Source organism: Bison bison, unplaced genomic scaffold (genome assembly GCF_000754665.1).
Source record: "Bison bison bison isolate TAMUID 2011002044 unplaced genomic scaffold, Bison_UMD1.0 scf7180017864341, whole genome shotgun sequence".
In the NCBI taxonomy this organism is placed as follows: domain Eukaryota; kingdom Metazoa; phylum Chordata; class Mammalia; order Artiodactyla; family Bovidae; genus Bison; species Bison bison.
Genome location: NW_011494913.1, coordinates 6,256,577 through 6,269,487, shown reverse-complemented (window position 1 = coordinate 6,269,487; position 12,911 = coordinate 6,256,577). Strand labels below are relative to the sequence as shown.

The 12,911-nt window shown below is 41.1% G+C and overlaps 1 protein-coding gene across 1 annotated transcript in view; it reads left to right on the top strand.

The window, feature by feature from the left end:
• Positions 1–12,911, top strand: part of PARG (poly (ADP-ribose) glycohydrolase) — a 111,802-nt gene that overhangs the window by 92,819 nt on the left and 6,072 nt on the right. Inside the window, exon 17 of the mRNA XM_010854515.1 lies at positions 4,224–4,329. Within this exon, the coding sequence (XP_010852817.1) occupies positions 4,224–4,329 (106 nt within the window). The remainder of the gene's footprint in view (positions 1–4,223; positions 4,330–12,911) is intronic.

The window sequence follows — 12,911 nt, the reverse complement described above, 5'->3', positions numbered from 1 at the left end:
TCGTAGTGATGCTCCCTAAGGCCCACTTGACTTCAAACTCCAGGATGTCTGGCTCTAGGTGAGTGATCACACCATCGTGATTATCTGGGTCGTGAAGGTCTTTTTTGTGCAGTTCTTCTATGTATTGTTGCCACCTCTTCTTAATATCTCTGCCTCTCAGGTTCATACCGTTTCTGTCCTTTAAAAGACTCTAAAGGCACTGAAAACCCCGTGCTGCAGCCATGGGGTTGCAGACTTGGACGCCACTGAGCGACCGAGCAGCTGGGCCTTGCTTGTGGCGCGTGGGGTCAGGTCCCTGACCAGGGATCACCCCCAAGCCTTCTGCATTGGGAGCGTGGAGTCTTAGGCACTGGGCCACCAGGGACTTCCCTTTAGGCACTTTTTATATTTATTTTTAAGAAATCACTGTATTCTGAAACATAAAATCATTATCAGTATGAACTATGTATTAGTTTGTTAGACAAATATGTTATATTGACTTAATATACAACTCCTTAGGACAGTAATTAAATTATTAATCTAGAAAACAGTATAATGTATTACACTATAATGAAGGGCATAATTTAGTGACATTCTCTTAGGCTAAAATTGGCTTTGCAGCCCGAGTTCTTCAGTTTGTGTCTGCTCGTGCATGTGTGTGGCAGGGATGTTTGCACAGAATATTCACCTGAATACCATCTATTTCCTGGGCCCAGTTCTGGGCCTGTAGGTTTTGAAAATTGTTTTCTTTGTTTCCTTTTTCAATTTCTTGGCTTCCTTCCCATATCTCTTTTTACCACTTCCCAGCTGGGCTCTAGTTTTTAATTGTAGATACCAGTATTTTCCTCCTGCCACTTGCTTCTCAAGGCTCCCCTCGGCAACCTTCAGGATTCCAAAATTCCCTCTCTTTTTACCTTCCCATCAAAACTCATTTCACTCAGTCATGTCCAACTCTTTGCAACGCCGTGGACTATATAGTCCATGGAACTCTCTAGGCCAAAATATTGGAGTGGGTAGCATCTCCCTTCTCCAGGGATCTTCCCAAACCAGAGACTGAACCCAGGTCTTCCACATTGTGGGCGGATTCTTTATGAACTGAACCACCAGGGAAGCCCAAGAACACTGGAGTGGGTAGCGTACCCCTTCTCCAGCAGATCTTCCCGGCCCGGGAATTGAATCGGGGTCTCCTGCATTTCAGGCAGATTCTTTACCAACTGAGCTATCAGTGAAGCCCCATTCTGAGCAAGGAATATTTATTGGTATCTTCTACTTACTGAGGTTTGAATGCTTCTTCTTTTTCCCACTTTTAAGTAGTTTATTAGTAAAAAATAAATAGCTCTGTTATGGTGAATGTCAGGCTGTGATGAGAGTTTAATAAGCAAGGTTTCTTTTACTGCTCTGATTAATCTTCTCAAGTGCTCTGGCTCATGTGGAGAAATATTTGCTGCCAGTGTGGAGCTCTTGAGAACTCCTAGCACATTCCCCTATGAAGAAAGAACTTGACAATTCTTTTGCCATCTCTGTCATTACCTGATCTTTGTTTCTTACCAAAGAAGCTCAGTTATTATCCTGATTAGTGGCCCCATCCTGGTCTCTGACATGTGAGGGATCTCTCTCCTTACTGGGGAATGGAGAGAAGCAAGGGTTGTCCCTCTAAAGGGGACTCAGAGGAGTTTGCTGCTCCTCTCTGATTTCTGACCTTGGAAGTGGTCAGTTTAAACACAATAAAAGAATTTTGTAACAACAGCCAAGATATGGAAGCAACCCAAGTGCCATGCCCATCATCAGATAAATGGATAATGTATACAATGAAATATTACTCAACCATTAAAAAGAATGAAATTCTACCTTTTACAGCAATGTGGATGGGCCTAGAGAGTATTTATGCTTGATGAAATAAGAGAAAGACAAACACTATATGATATCACTTATATGTGGGCTTCCCTGGTGGCTCAGATGGTAAAGAATCCGCGGGCAATGCAGGAGACCTGGGTTTGATCCCTGGGTTGGAAAGACCCCTGGAGGAGGGCATGGCAACCCACTCCAGTATTCTTGCCTGGAGAATCCCCATGGACAGAGGAGCCTGGTTGGCTACAGTTCATGGGGTTACAAAGAGTCGGATATGACTGAGCGACTAAGCACAGCACAGCATCATTTACGTGTGGAATCTAAAAAGCAATACAGATGATGTATATGCAAAACAGACTCACAGATATAAACTAGTGGTTCTGTAAGGGGGTGGGGGGGGGCATGTTAGGGCTATGGATTGAGAGATACACACTACATAAAATAGGAAAGCACAGGGAATTATAGCCATTATCTTGTAATAACTTTTAATAGAGTATAATCTGAAAATACTGAATCGCTTTGCTGTATACCTGAAACTAATATAATAAATCAATTAGACCTCTATAAAAAGGAACTTTGTATTTAATCATTAGTTACTCTTTTACCTATTTTACATCATTTAATTTCTATCTGATTACCTTTTTAAAGTTTTATTTTATTTGATCAAAACAAATGCAGGATAACTTCAGTTTTATAGTTTGTTTCTGTTGTGGCCATTTTTCAAGTTTTTTTTTTTAGTAAAATTGGTTAGGTTTTGCTTCTGATAATCTAAATATTTCAAATTCTCTGTTTTTTGGCTTTAGTTTTACTGAGCTATTTTTGCTTATTAAAGAAAGTTTAGCCCAGATATGTAGAGATAGCAGTATTGGAAGAGACTAAAGTCGTTCTGATGGCATAAAGCAGAAAACATTAACTAGGAGGCTAACAGGTTTCCCTCCTCACCGAGGCATGTTTGCAGACTTGGACAGGAAAGCAATGGCAAAGTTGTGTCTCTTCTGACGGAAAGTCTATTCCCTTTGTTGGCATGAAGGCAGAGAATCTGTCTCTTTCAAGAAGAATCTGCTCAGAAAAATTGAGCTCTTTGAGAGTTTTGACCTGAAAGAGATTTTCAAAAGCTCTATGCATCTGATTATACAGGTAATTTGTGAGCTCTAGTGGAAGCTCTGTACCACAGCATTGAATAATGGTCTGGTACCAACTTATTATTAATATCTGCCAGGATTTACAGCCTTTGAGGAGGTGGAAGAAATAGCCTTGTTAATCCATCCAGACAGTGTGTCAAATAAATTTTTATACCTTTGTAGCAACTTCAGAGTGCGATTTACAGTATTACGTGTGGGTTTCGTAGAAGCATCTTTCTTTATCCTTGGTTTTTCTCTGGGAACATCTGTCACACATGGTTCTTTTTATTTTATTTACTATTATACATAAGATATATTTCAGGCTTTGCTTGGTACTTGAGAAAGCCCAGGGGATATTTGCTTTGCTATTATATTAAACCTCTTAACATAGTCTGATAGTTTCAGAAAACTAAGAACCCTTAGGAGGCAGAAAGACCAACTAGCCTGACAGCAAAGAAATGGAAATCAGAAACTCTAGGACCTTAAACTGCAATCTTCTCATATATAAAATGAGCTGTTCATTTAATTAATATGCAGCCAGCATCCTCAGGATATACTGTACTTTTTGCAGGTAACTGGCAGATTTTAAAATAAAATAATCTAGCTTAAAATACAGCTGTGAAACTAGAGTCTTGGAGCTGGAAGGGATTTTAAAGGTTATCTTATAGCCAGGCATAGGAGTCCCTTTTATATATAGGGACTCATTTTATATATAGTCGCTTAAGTGTTTCAGTGGCAAGAAGCACATTTAAAAGCTAACCACAGTTATTAATCTAGCCCCAATAATTCAGAGAGTGCTGAGGAAGCATAATAGTAATAACTCTTTACTGTAATGAAAAATAATAATCAAAAGTTTTCAAATAAAACACTGTCTTAAATGCCTTTCTGTCCATTAGCCCCTCATAGTTCGTAACTGGAATCCCATTAATTCTTGAAATATCTCTGATACTTTCATTTACATTTGTTTGAACTGGGGAAGGGGGAAAACTGAGACCCCCTTAAGGGGGTATTGGCCTTAGGGCTTTGATTTGCCCAGCATCAGAGCAAATCAGTAATTAGAACTGATCATTTCTTACTCTCTTCCTTCTGTTATCCCAGGATTTTTTCTTTTTTCCCCCTCTCCTTTGGCCCCTAGGGAAAAAAGGAGAGAGAGAGAGAGAGAGAGAGAGAGAGATAACATAAGCTTGATAATGGATACTGATCCTAGACCATCAGTCAGAAATACTGCTAGTGTCTAGTCACTCACATTGCTTTGATGTTTCTTTCATCCTTCAGGCTTACTGTGGATTTCTTCGTCCTGGAGTTTCTTCAGAGAACCTGTCTGCAGTGGCTACAGGAAACTGGGGCTGTGGTGCCTTTGGGGGTGATGCTAGACTAAAAGGTGAGTGAGTCAGTTGTTATAAGAAGGATAATAGTTTTTTGATTAAGGATTAGAGTTAATCCTTCTAACCAGATTTCTATTGGTCTATCATAATAAGGGACCACAAAAATGTATGCAGGAATCTGTATTTTTATTTTTAAATCTGTATTTTTATTCCCTGCAGAGGTCACTTATGTCTTTGATCTATCAGACACAGCATTTAGTTGAATAAAGAGGCCAAAATGACTGTGAAGTTTCAACCCAAACCACCCACGCAAGCACATCCCTTTACGGTAGTGAGTTTTACGGACAGAGCTGTTTCACTGAGTGACTCGTTCATTCACCAGACTTACGGCAGGTCTGCCACTCTCTAGGCACGGTGGTAGGTTCTGAGAATACAAAGGTGAATAAGATGTGGTCCCTGCTTTGGAATTCACGGTCTAGCATATGAGAGGGAGGCATGGACAAATGCAACATACAGAAAGGAGCGCTTTAATAGAGGTGCGTGACGTGCGGGCATGCAGCCCGGGAGAGCTGCGTGAGGAGGCATTTGGTGCTCCAGAAGGATGAACATTTCTTGCACTTCAGGTTTGTACCTATCAACGGAGCTGTTGGTTATTTTTCATATTATGACATTTTTTTTCCTCTCAAGAGTATCAGTTATAGAAAACAGTATTATATTATTACTTAGGATGGCTACTATTCTGTGTCAGCCCAGCTGGTCTGACACAAGCGGAGGGCGCTGCAGTACAGCCCTGACACTCCTGGGAGTCAGTGCAGACCCCACCAGGCGCGGGCGTGCCTCCTCCGCTAGACCACCCCTCCTTCAGGCTCCAGCTGCACGTCTGAGGCTGGGCTGTCCTGCGGGGGCCACCTGCACCTCTGATCAGCCAGCTACCAGTGGGGAGGTTCCCTCAAGCCCCTAAGGAACTCACAGAACCCAGGAAGGTGCTGTGACAATTGTGTTACAAAGGATATACATAGGGTGAGATGGGGAGGGAATACAGAGCTTCGGTGCCCCGCCCCTGTGGTGTCAAAACATATAACTTTCCCAGCACATGAATGTGTTTGTTAGGCAGCTCCACCAACCTTTGGTGTCCAGAGTTTGTATGTGGGCTTCATTACATGGGTGCCATTGGCCATCACTGGCCATGCTCCAGCTCTCCCTCTCCCTAGAGTTCAGTGACTGAAAGCACAATCCTCAAGCAGTTAGAGGCCCACTGGCAGTCACTGTCACCAGCGTAACAAATACCCTGTCACTCAGGTCAGTTCAGTTCAGTCACTCAGTTCTGTCCAACTCTTTGAGACCCATGGACTGCAGCACGCCAGGCCTCCCTGTCCATCACCAACTCCCAGAGTTCACTCAAACCCATGTCCATTGAGTCGTGATGACATCCAACCATCGCATCCTCTGTCGTCATCCTGTTCTCCTGCCCTCAATCTTTCCCAGTATCGTGTCTTTTCAAATGAGTCAGTTCTTCGCATCAGGTGGCCAAAGTATTGGAGTTTCAGCTTCAAAATCAGTCCTTCCAATGAAAACCCAGGACTGATTTCCTTTAGGATGGACTGGTTGGATCTCCTTGCAGTTCAAGGGACTCTCAAGAGTCTTCTCCAACACCATAGTTCAAAAGCATCAATTCTTTGGCGCTCAGCTTTCTTTATAGTCCAACTCTCACATCCATACATGACCACTGGAAAAACCATAGCTTTGACTCAGGAAATGGCAAAGGTTTTAAAGCTCCTGCCAGGAACCCAGGACAAAAATCTGACAGATTTTTTGTTTATACTACAGTTGACAAAGTAACAAGAAAACAAAGCAAATATAAAACAGCCAACTGGCCTTGATAGCTAAACTATGGATAGTTTAGCTAGACAGATACAGATGAAATCCTTCTCAAATCCTTCTCCTTGGGAATTTCTCTGTAACAGTTCGTGTAATCATTTCACGTTAGTGGAATCATACTGTGTATGCTATGCTCTGACCTCCTCTTTTAGAAAGCCCTATAGTCTCATGATGGCTTGCAACACCAAAAACTGTCCGCAGTTTTTAATAGCTACGAAGTATTCTGTTGTATGTACCTCATATGCCATTGTTTATTTCACCAATTCTCCATTCATAGTTTTTTTATTTTATATAAGCAATACTATAATATATAATTATATATGTTATACATAATTATTTTCTTAGGGTTAATTCCTAGAAGTGAAATTAATGACTCAAAGGACAGGGATACAACATATTTTAATATTTACCACAAACTGTTCTTCTGAAAGGCAGTATCAGTTTACAGTGTCTTCTTTGCAAAGGCGATCTCACCACTGTAGGGTTTTTTCAATCTTCTTAATTTCTCTGAGGTTCAGTAGTTTTCATATGTTTTATTGGTCATTTTTGTTTTGCGAATTGCTTGTTCATGTCATCTGCCCATTTAGCTTTTAGTCAGCAGATTTGGTTTTCATTGGCTTGTAATAACTCTTTGTATATTAAGAAATATTAATTATCTGTCATCCAACTTAGCAACTGAATAACATATGTTACAGGTATTTTTCTCTGTTTTTTCATTTATTTCAGCCTGTTGAGTTGTGATCAGCCTGTTGTCCTATAGGGTTAATTTTTATGTGTTTACATTTTTGTGACACGCTTAAAAAGATTTCTTCTATTCCTTATTCTAAAGACTTTCACAGACATTTTCTTCATATTCAAAAATAAAAACCACATTATTAGTTTCAGTGTTTTGAATGTCTATAGAAGAAAGAATTTCTGGTTTTTATTTTATGAAATTCTTTATCATCCTGAATTTGTTTGAGGAAACCTGTTTTTCACTCTGGACTTATTGATCTTATGACAGACACTTTTTTCTGTTTTTCTCTTAAGTAAAATAAATGAGTAGATTCACATCATCAATCCAGAAGCCAGGTCTGCCACAAGCCTTGGTCATTTGTGATGGACAATTTGAGAAGCTTTATAAATGTGTTCATTTTGTTTCTTTTGTTTATGGTGTAAAAAAAGCCTTTCAGACTGCAGTTTTGCTTGCTCTGGTGACTATTGAGGGTAGTATTCCAAGATTTTCATTGTGTAATTTATTTTCACAATTATCAACAATTTCTGTTGTGAGCATGTTTTTTTCCAGTTTTATTAAAAAATAATTGACATACAGAACTATAAAGTTGAAGATGTCCAACATAATGATTTGACTTACATCATGAAATTAGTATCAAGTAGGTTTAGTGAATATCCATCATCTTATACAGAGGCAACATTAAAGAAGTAGAACAATTTTTTTTCCTTGTGATGAGAATTCTCAGGATTTATTCTCCCTTGCAACTTTCATTTATGATGTACAGCAGTGTTAATTACCTTTATCATGTTGTACATCACATTCCTAGTACTTATTTATCTTGTAACTGAAGTCTGTACCTTTTGGCTACCTTCATTTAATTCGCTCTCCCCCCACCTCCTACCTTTGGTAGCCAGAAATCTGATCATATTTCCCTGTGCCTTTATTTGTCTTTAAAGTATGATTGGCCTACAGCTCTGCTAGTTCTTGGTACACAACAGTGATTCTGTGTTTCTATACATTTCAAAACGATCTCCATGATAAGTCTGGTTGTCTTCTGTCACCATGCGAAGACCTTACATAACGGCCAACTGTTTTCCCTACACTGTACGTTCATACCCATGACCCCCTCCCGCCTCCCTTCTGGCAGCCGCCTGTCTGTTCTCTGTATTTGTTACTGTTTCTGTTTGATTAGGTTTGTTCATATGTTTTGTTTTTAGATTCAGCCCATAAGTGAAATCGTACAGTATTTGTCTTTGGTTTATTTCACTTAGGATAATACACTGTGCTGCTTCTGCTAAGTTGCTTCAGTCGTGTCCGACTCTGTGTGACCCCATAGACGGCAGCCCGCCAGGCTCCCCCGTCCCTGGGGTTCTCCAGGCAAGAACCCTGGAGTGGGTTGCCATTTCCTTCTCCAATGCATGAAAGTGAACAGTGAAAGTGAAGTCGCTCAGTCGTGGCCGACTCCCAGCGACCCCATGGCCTGCAGCCCACCAGGCTCCTCCGTCCGTGGGATTTTCCAGGCAAGAGTACTGGTCTGGGTCCGTCCATGTTGTTGCGTAGGGCAAGATTTCATTGTTCGTTTATGGCCAAGTAGTAGTTCCTTGTATATATATACACCACATCTTTATGCACTCATCTACTGATGAGCACTTAGGTTGCCTCCATATTTGTGAACAATGCTGCACTGAACGCAGGGTACATACATCTTACAAGTTGCATTCAAGTTGTCTGCAGAGAGTGGAATGGCTATTATTGGACTTCAGAGATACCACTGAGTTAATGGATCTGGGAAATGGCTCTAGGAACTTTTTTTTAACTCTCTGGGAGTTGCCGATAACCAGCCAGGTTTAAGAAATACTGCGTTCTCTGCTTTAGTGTTGCATAGTCACCTTTCAATCTGTGGCCTCATTTCTAAGATGAGGAAACCAAGGTTTTATGCAGAGGCTAATAAAACTGCCCAAAGAAACACAGCTAACAATCAGAACCAGCATGAATATTTGGCCTATTTTCCTCAAAAACCAGTACTGTGGTTGTGGTTGTGATTAGACAACATGCTGAAAGCATTCTGTGTTGTACTAAGTACTTTCCTTAGATGTATTAGTTCATCACAGCCTACTAGGTATGAGGTATTTTTGTCTTTGTGACGTAACTGAGGCAACGAGGTCAATAGCCTCAGGTCACAAGGGTAGCAAGTGCCAGGACTAGGATTCAAACCAGGATTGACACCCAAGAGTTCAGTGTCTGTGCTTTTACAATCTCATCTGTATTGGCCACAAACTCTGTATCTAGATTTAGATTTGGAAATTGCCACTCTAGAAATGGTGGCTGAATTCTTGATGTGAGTACTATTAAGGCACCAAAGATTGAGGCTTTCATAATATCCACTGGAGGATTGGGAGTGGTTGGGAGGGTCACATGGTGAAGTCGCTCAGTCGTGTCCGACTCTTTGCGATCCCATGGACTATAGCCTACCAGGCTCCTCTGTCCATGGGATTTTCCAGGCAATAGTACTGGAGTGGGTTGCCATTTCCTTCTCCAGGGGATCTTCCGACCCAGGGATCAAACCCGGGTCTCCCACATTGTAGACAGACGCTTAACCATCTCAGCCACCAGGGTCACAGGTACCAAGGTTAGAAACAGTAGCCAGGGCCTCCCTAGTGGGCCAGCAGTTACGAGTCCACCTTGCAGTGTAGGGCACACAAGTGTGATCCCTGGTCCAGGAAGATCCCATGTGCCACCGGGCAGCTAAGCCTCTGCGCCATAACTACTGAGCCTGTGCTCTAGAGCCTGCGAGCCCCAGCTGCTGAAGTCCAAGCACTCCAGAGCCCGTGCTCTGCAACAAGAAAAGCCACCTCAGTGAGAAACCTGTGGGCTGCAGCTGTAGCCCCCGCTTGCCACAACCAGAGAAAGCCCACATGCAGGAACAAAGACCCAGTGCAGCCAAAAGTAAACAATAATACTTTATTTTATATATATATTTAAAATCGGAGGAGGCAATGGCACCCCACTCCAGTACTCTTGCCTGGAAAATCCCATGGACGGAGGAGCCTGGTAGGGCTGCAGTCCATGGGGTTGCTAAGAGTCGGACACGACTGAGCGACTTCACTTTCACTTTTCACTTTCATGCATTGGAGGAGGCAATGGCAACCCACTCCAGTGTTCTTGCCTGGAGAATCCCAGGGACAGCAGAGCCTGGTGGGCTGCCGTCTATGGGGTCACACAGAGTCGGACACGACTGAAGTGACTTAGCATAGCGTAGCGTATATTTAAAATAAAAACAGTAGCCAGTGTGCAAGACCAATTAGAAAATAAGAGTTGGCCTAGAAGAGTGAGCAAAATGCTCCAGGGCTGGTACACATGTTTGAGCTTTCATAGTAATCAAGACATGACCTCACAAAACAACTTGGGTTTCATGAGAAGGACATGAGTAACACTTTCAAATCTATACTAGCTTCCTGCTAGTATGTATTTAAATAATGTAAATAAACAATTTGAGGAAATTCCTCTAACAGACATGTGGTAGGTTGGCTTGGAGCGTAGCAGGATGGCGTGGCATGGCAGCTTTCCAACATAGTGGGTGAGGGAGAGCCCTGGGTCAGGCCACCCCGTTCAGATTGCAGCTCCACCACTTTCTGGCTGTGTGACCTTAGACAAGTTGCTTAATCTTTTGATGCCCTTATTTCCTGATTTTCAAAATGGAGATAATGCTAATATTTACTCAGTTTTTGTAAGGATTGAGTTAATCTTTGTGAATCTTGAGCTTATCCTTGAAAAGCTGCTAGAACATTCCACATGCTACAGTACAGAGCTGTGTTAGCAGCTGTTACTGATGTTACCTGTTGATGGCCTCAGACAATACCTGTGTACAGGTATCCATGCTTTTACTCATTTTTTGTTCGGTTCATTTGTTTTGAGATGACACTGTGACCGGTTTTTGATGTTAGTGTAGTGTGTGTGAGTCGCTGAGTCGTGTCCGACGCTTTGAGACCCCATGGAATGCAACCCGACAGACTTCTGTCCATGGAATCCTCCAGGCAAGAATACTGGAGTGACTTGCCATTCCCTTCTCCAGGGTATCTTCCTGACCCAGGGATCAAACCTGGGCCTTCTGCATTGCAGGTGGATTCTTTACCATCTGAACTACCAGGGAAGCCTTTTTTGATTATTCATACTTATTTGAAAATTTTATTGCTTAAGATTGATGCCAAAAAGAAAATTAAAACCAAACTCCCTGCAGGTTAGTTTAAGTGATTATTTTGGCACCTAGTTGTGCTTGAATTTGGGATTTGATGCTTTTGCATCGTTCTTGGAATCAGTCCACACATCCTATTAGGTCTGTGATTTATTCTCATCTAACTTGTGATGCAGGCGAGTTCACTTAAATCGTGAGACATAATTGTCTAGATGCGCAAAGACCTTGGTGATATAGTCAGGTCTGAAGACAGTTTTGTTTAAAATGATCTTTTGTTAGTGATTACTGATGGGTTTAAGGTCAAGATTGTTATATTTCTGAAAATTTACTCTGTGTATTTATAGTCTAATATCCAATGCAAGAAGAAAAGCTGTAATAGAGGCTATGGAATTCCATACCCTGAAAGAGTCTTTAGGGACGATCTGATTTGACTTCCTCTTTGCATAGATGGGGAAAATGCAGGCAAGAGAGTTAAGTGACTTGGCCAAAGTCCTAGAGCTTAGGTAGCTAGCAGAAAGGTGAGGCCTGAGCTCAGGTCTTCAGTCTCCAGTCCGAGCTTGTCTGCCACATGCTTTTGTTATCATCTGACCCAAACAGAAATGGATGGGAAATAAGAATGTAATGTAAATTGGTTCTCTTATTAGGATTCAGCCTCTTTTTGGTAGGTCTGTGAAACTTAACTCTGTGAGCCTATCCACAGGGACAGAATGGCCTGTGAAGCATTTAGAAAATAAACTCTATAGGGAGAAAAAAATAAATAAATAAACACTATAGGGAGATACATTTTAAATGTTCTTATTAATATTTTATTTTCATAAATGACAAATGACCAGTGATCTAGTATTTCTGTATGTAAGGGGAGAACAAGACTAGAAGGACTTTTCTTTGGGTCTTTCTCTCCTCTTAATAGAAAATACAGATAAATTTCATTCAAACCAAAAGATAAGAAATACCTCTTGGTAGAAGAAGATTACAACATATTGGTTTTCATTTTTATATGTAGTCTAGGTTAATTAGGAACCTTTTAAAATTGAGTGTACTGAAGCTTTAATGTTTGCGTAAGTTGGTTGAGCAATTTTAATTAAAATGTATCTGTATTTTGGGATCAGTTACTCCAAGATTAATGAGGCCTAGTCGTGGTGCCTCACATGTTATGCACACTCAATAAATATTAGTTTGGAAATTAGGAAATACTTTTGTATTCAGAGTCTTGTATGTATTATAACATCTTAGATTCTTTCTCAAATCTGGGGATACTCAGCCATATCAAATATACTAGTTCAAAGTTTTTTATTTTAGTTTGATCTCCTTGCTGTCCAGGGGACTCCCAAGAGTCTTCTCCAACACCACAGTTCAAAAGTATCAATTCTTTGGCCTTCAGCTTTCTTTATGGTCCAACTCTCACATCCATACATGACCACTGGAGAAACCAAAGCTATGACTAGACGGACCTTTGTCAGTAAAGTAACATCTCTGCTTTTTAATATGCTATCTAGCTTCGTCATAGCTTTTCTTCCAAGGAGCAAGTGTCTTTTCATTTCATGGCTGCAGTGATTTTGGAGCTCAAGAAAATAGTCTTTCACTGTTTCCCCATCTATTTGCCATGAAGTGATGGGACCAGATGCCATGATCTTAGTTTTCTGATTGTTGAGTTTTAAGCCAACTTTTTCACTCTGCTCTTTCACTTTCATCAAGAGGCTCTTTCTTTAGTTCTTCTTCGCTTTCTGCCATAAGGGTGGTGTCATCTGCATATCTGAGGTTATTGATATTTCTCCCGGCAATCTTGATTCCAGTTTGTGCTTCATCCAGTCCAGCATTTCACATGATGTACTCTGCATAGAAGTTAAATAAGC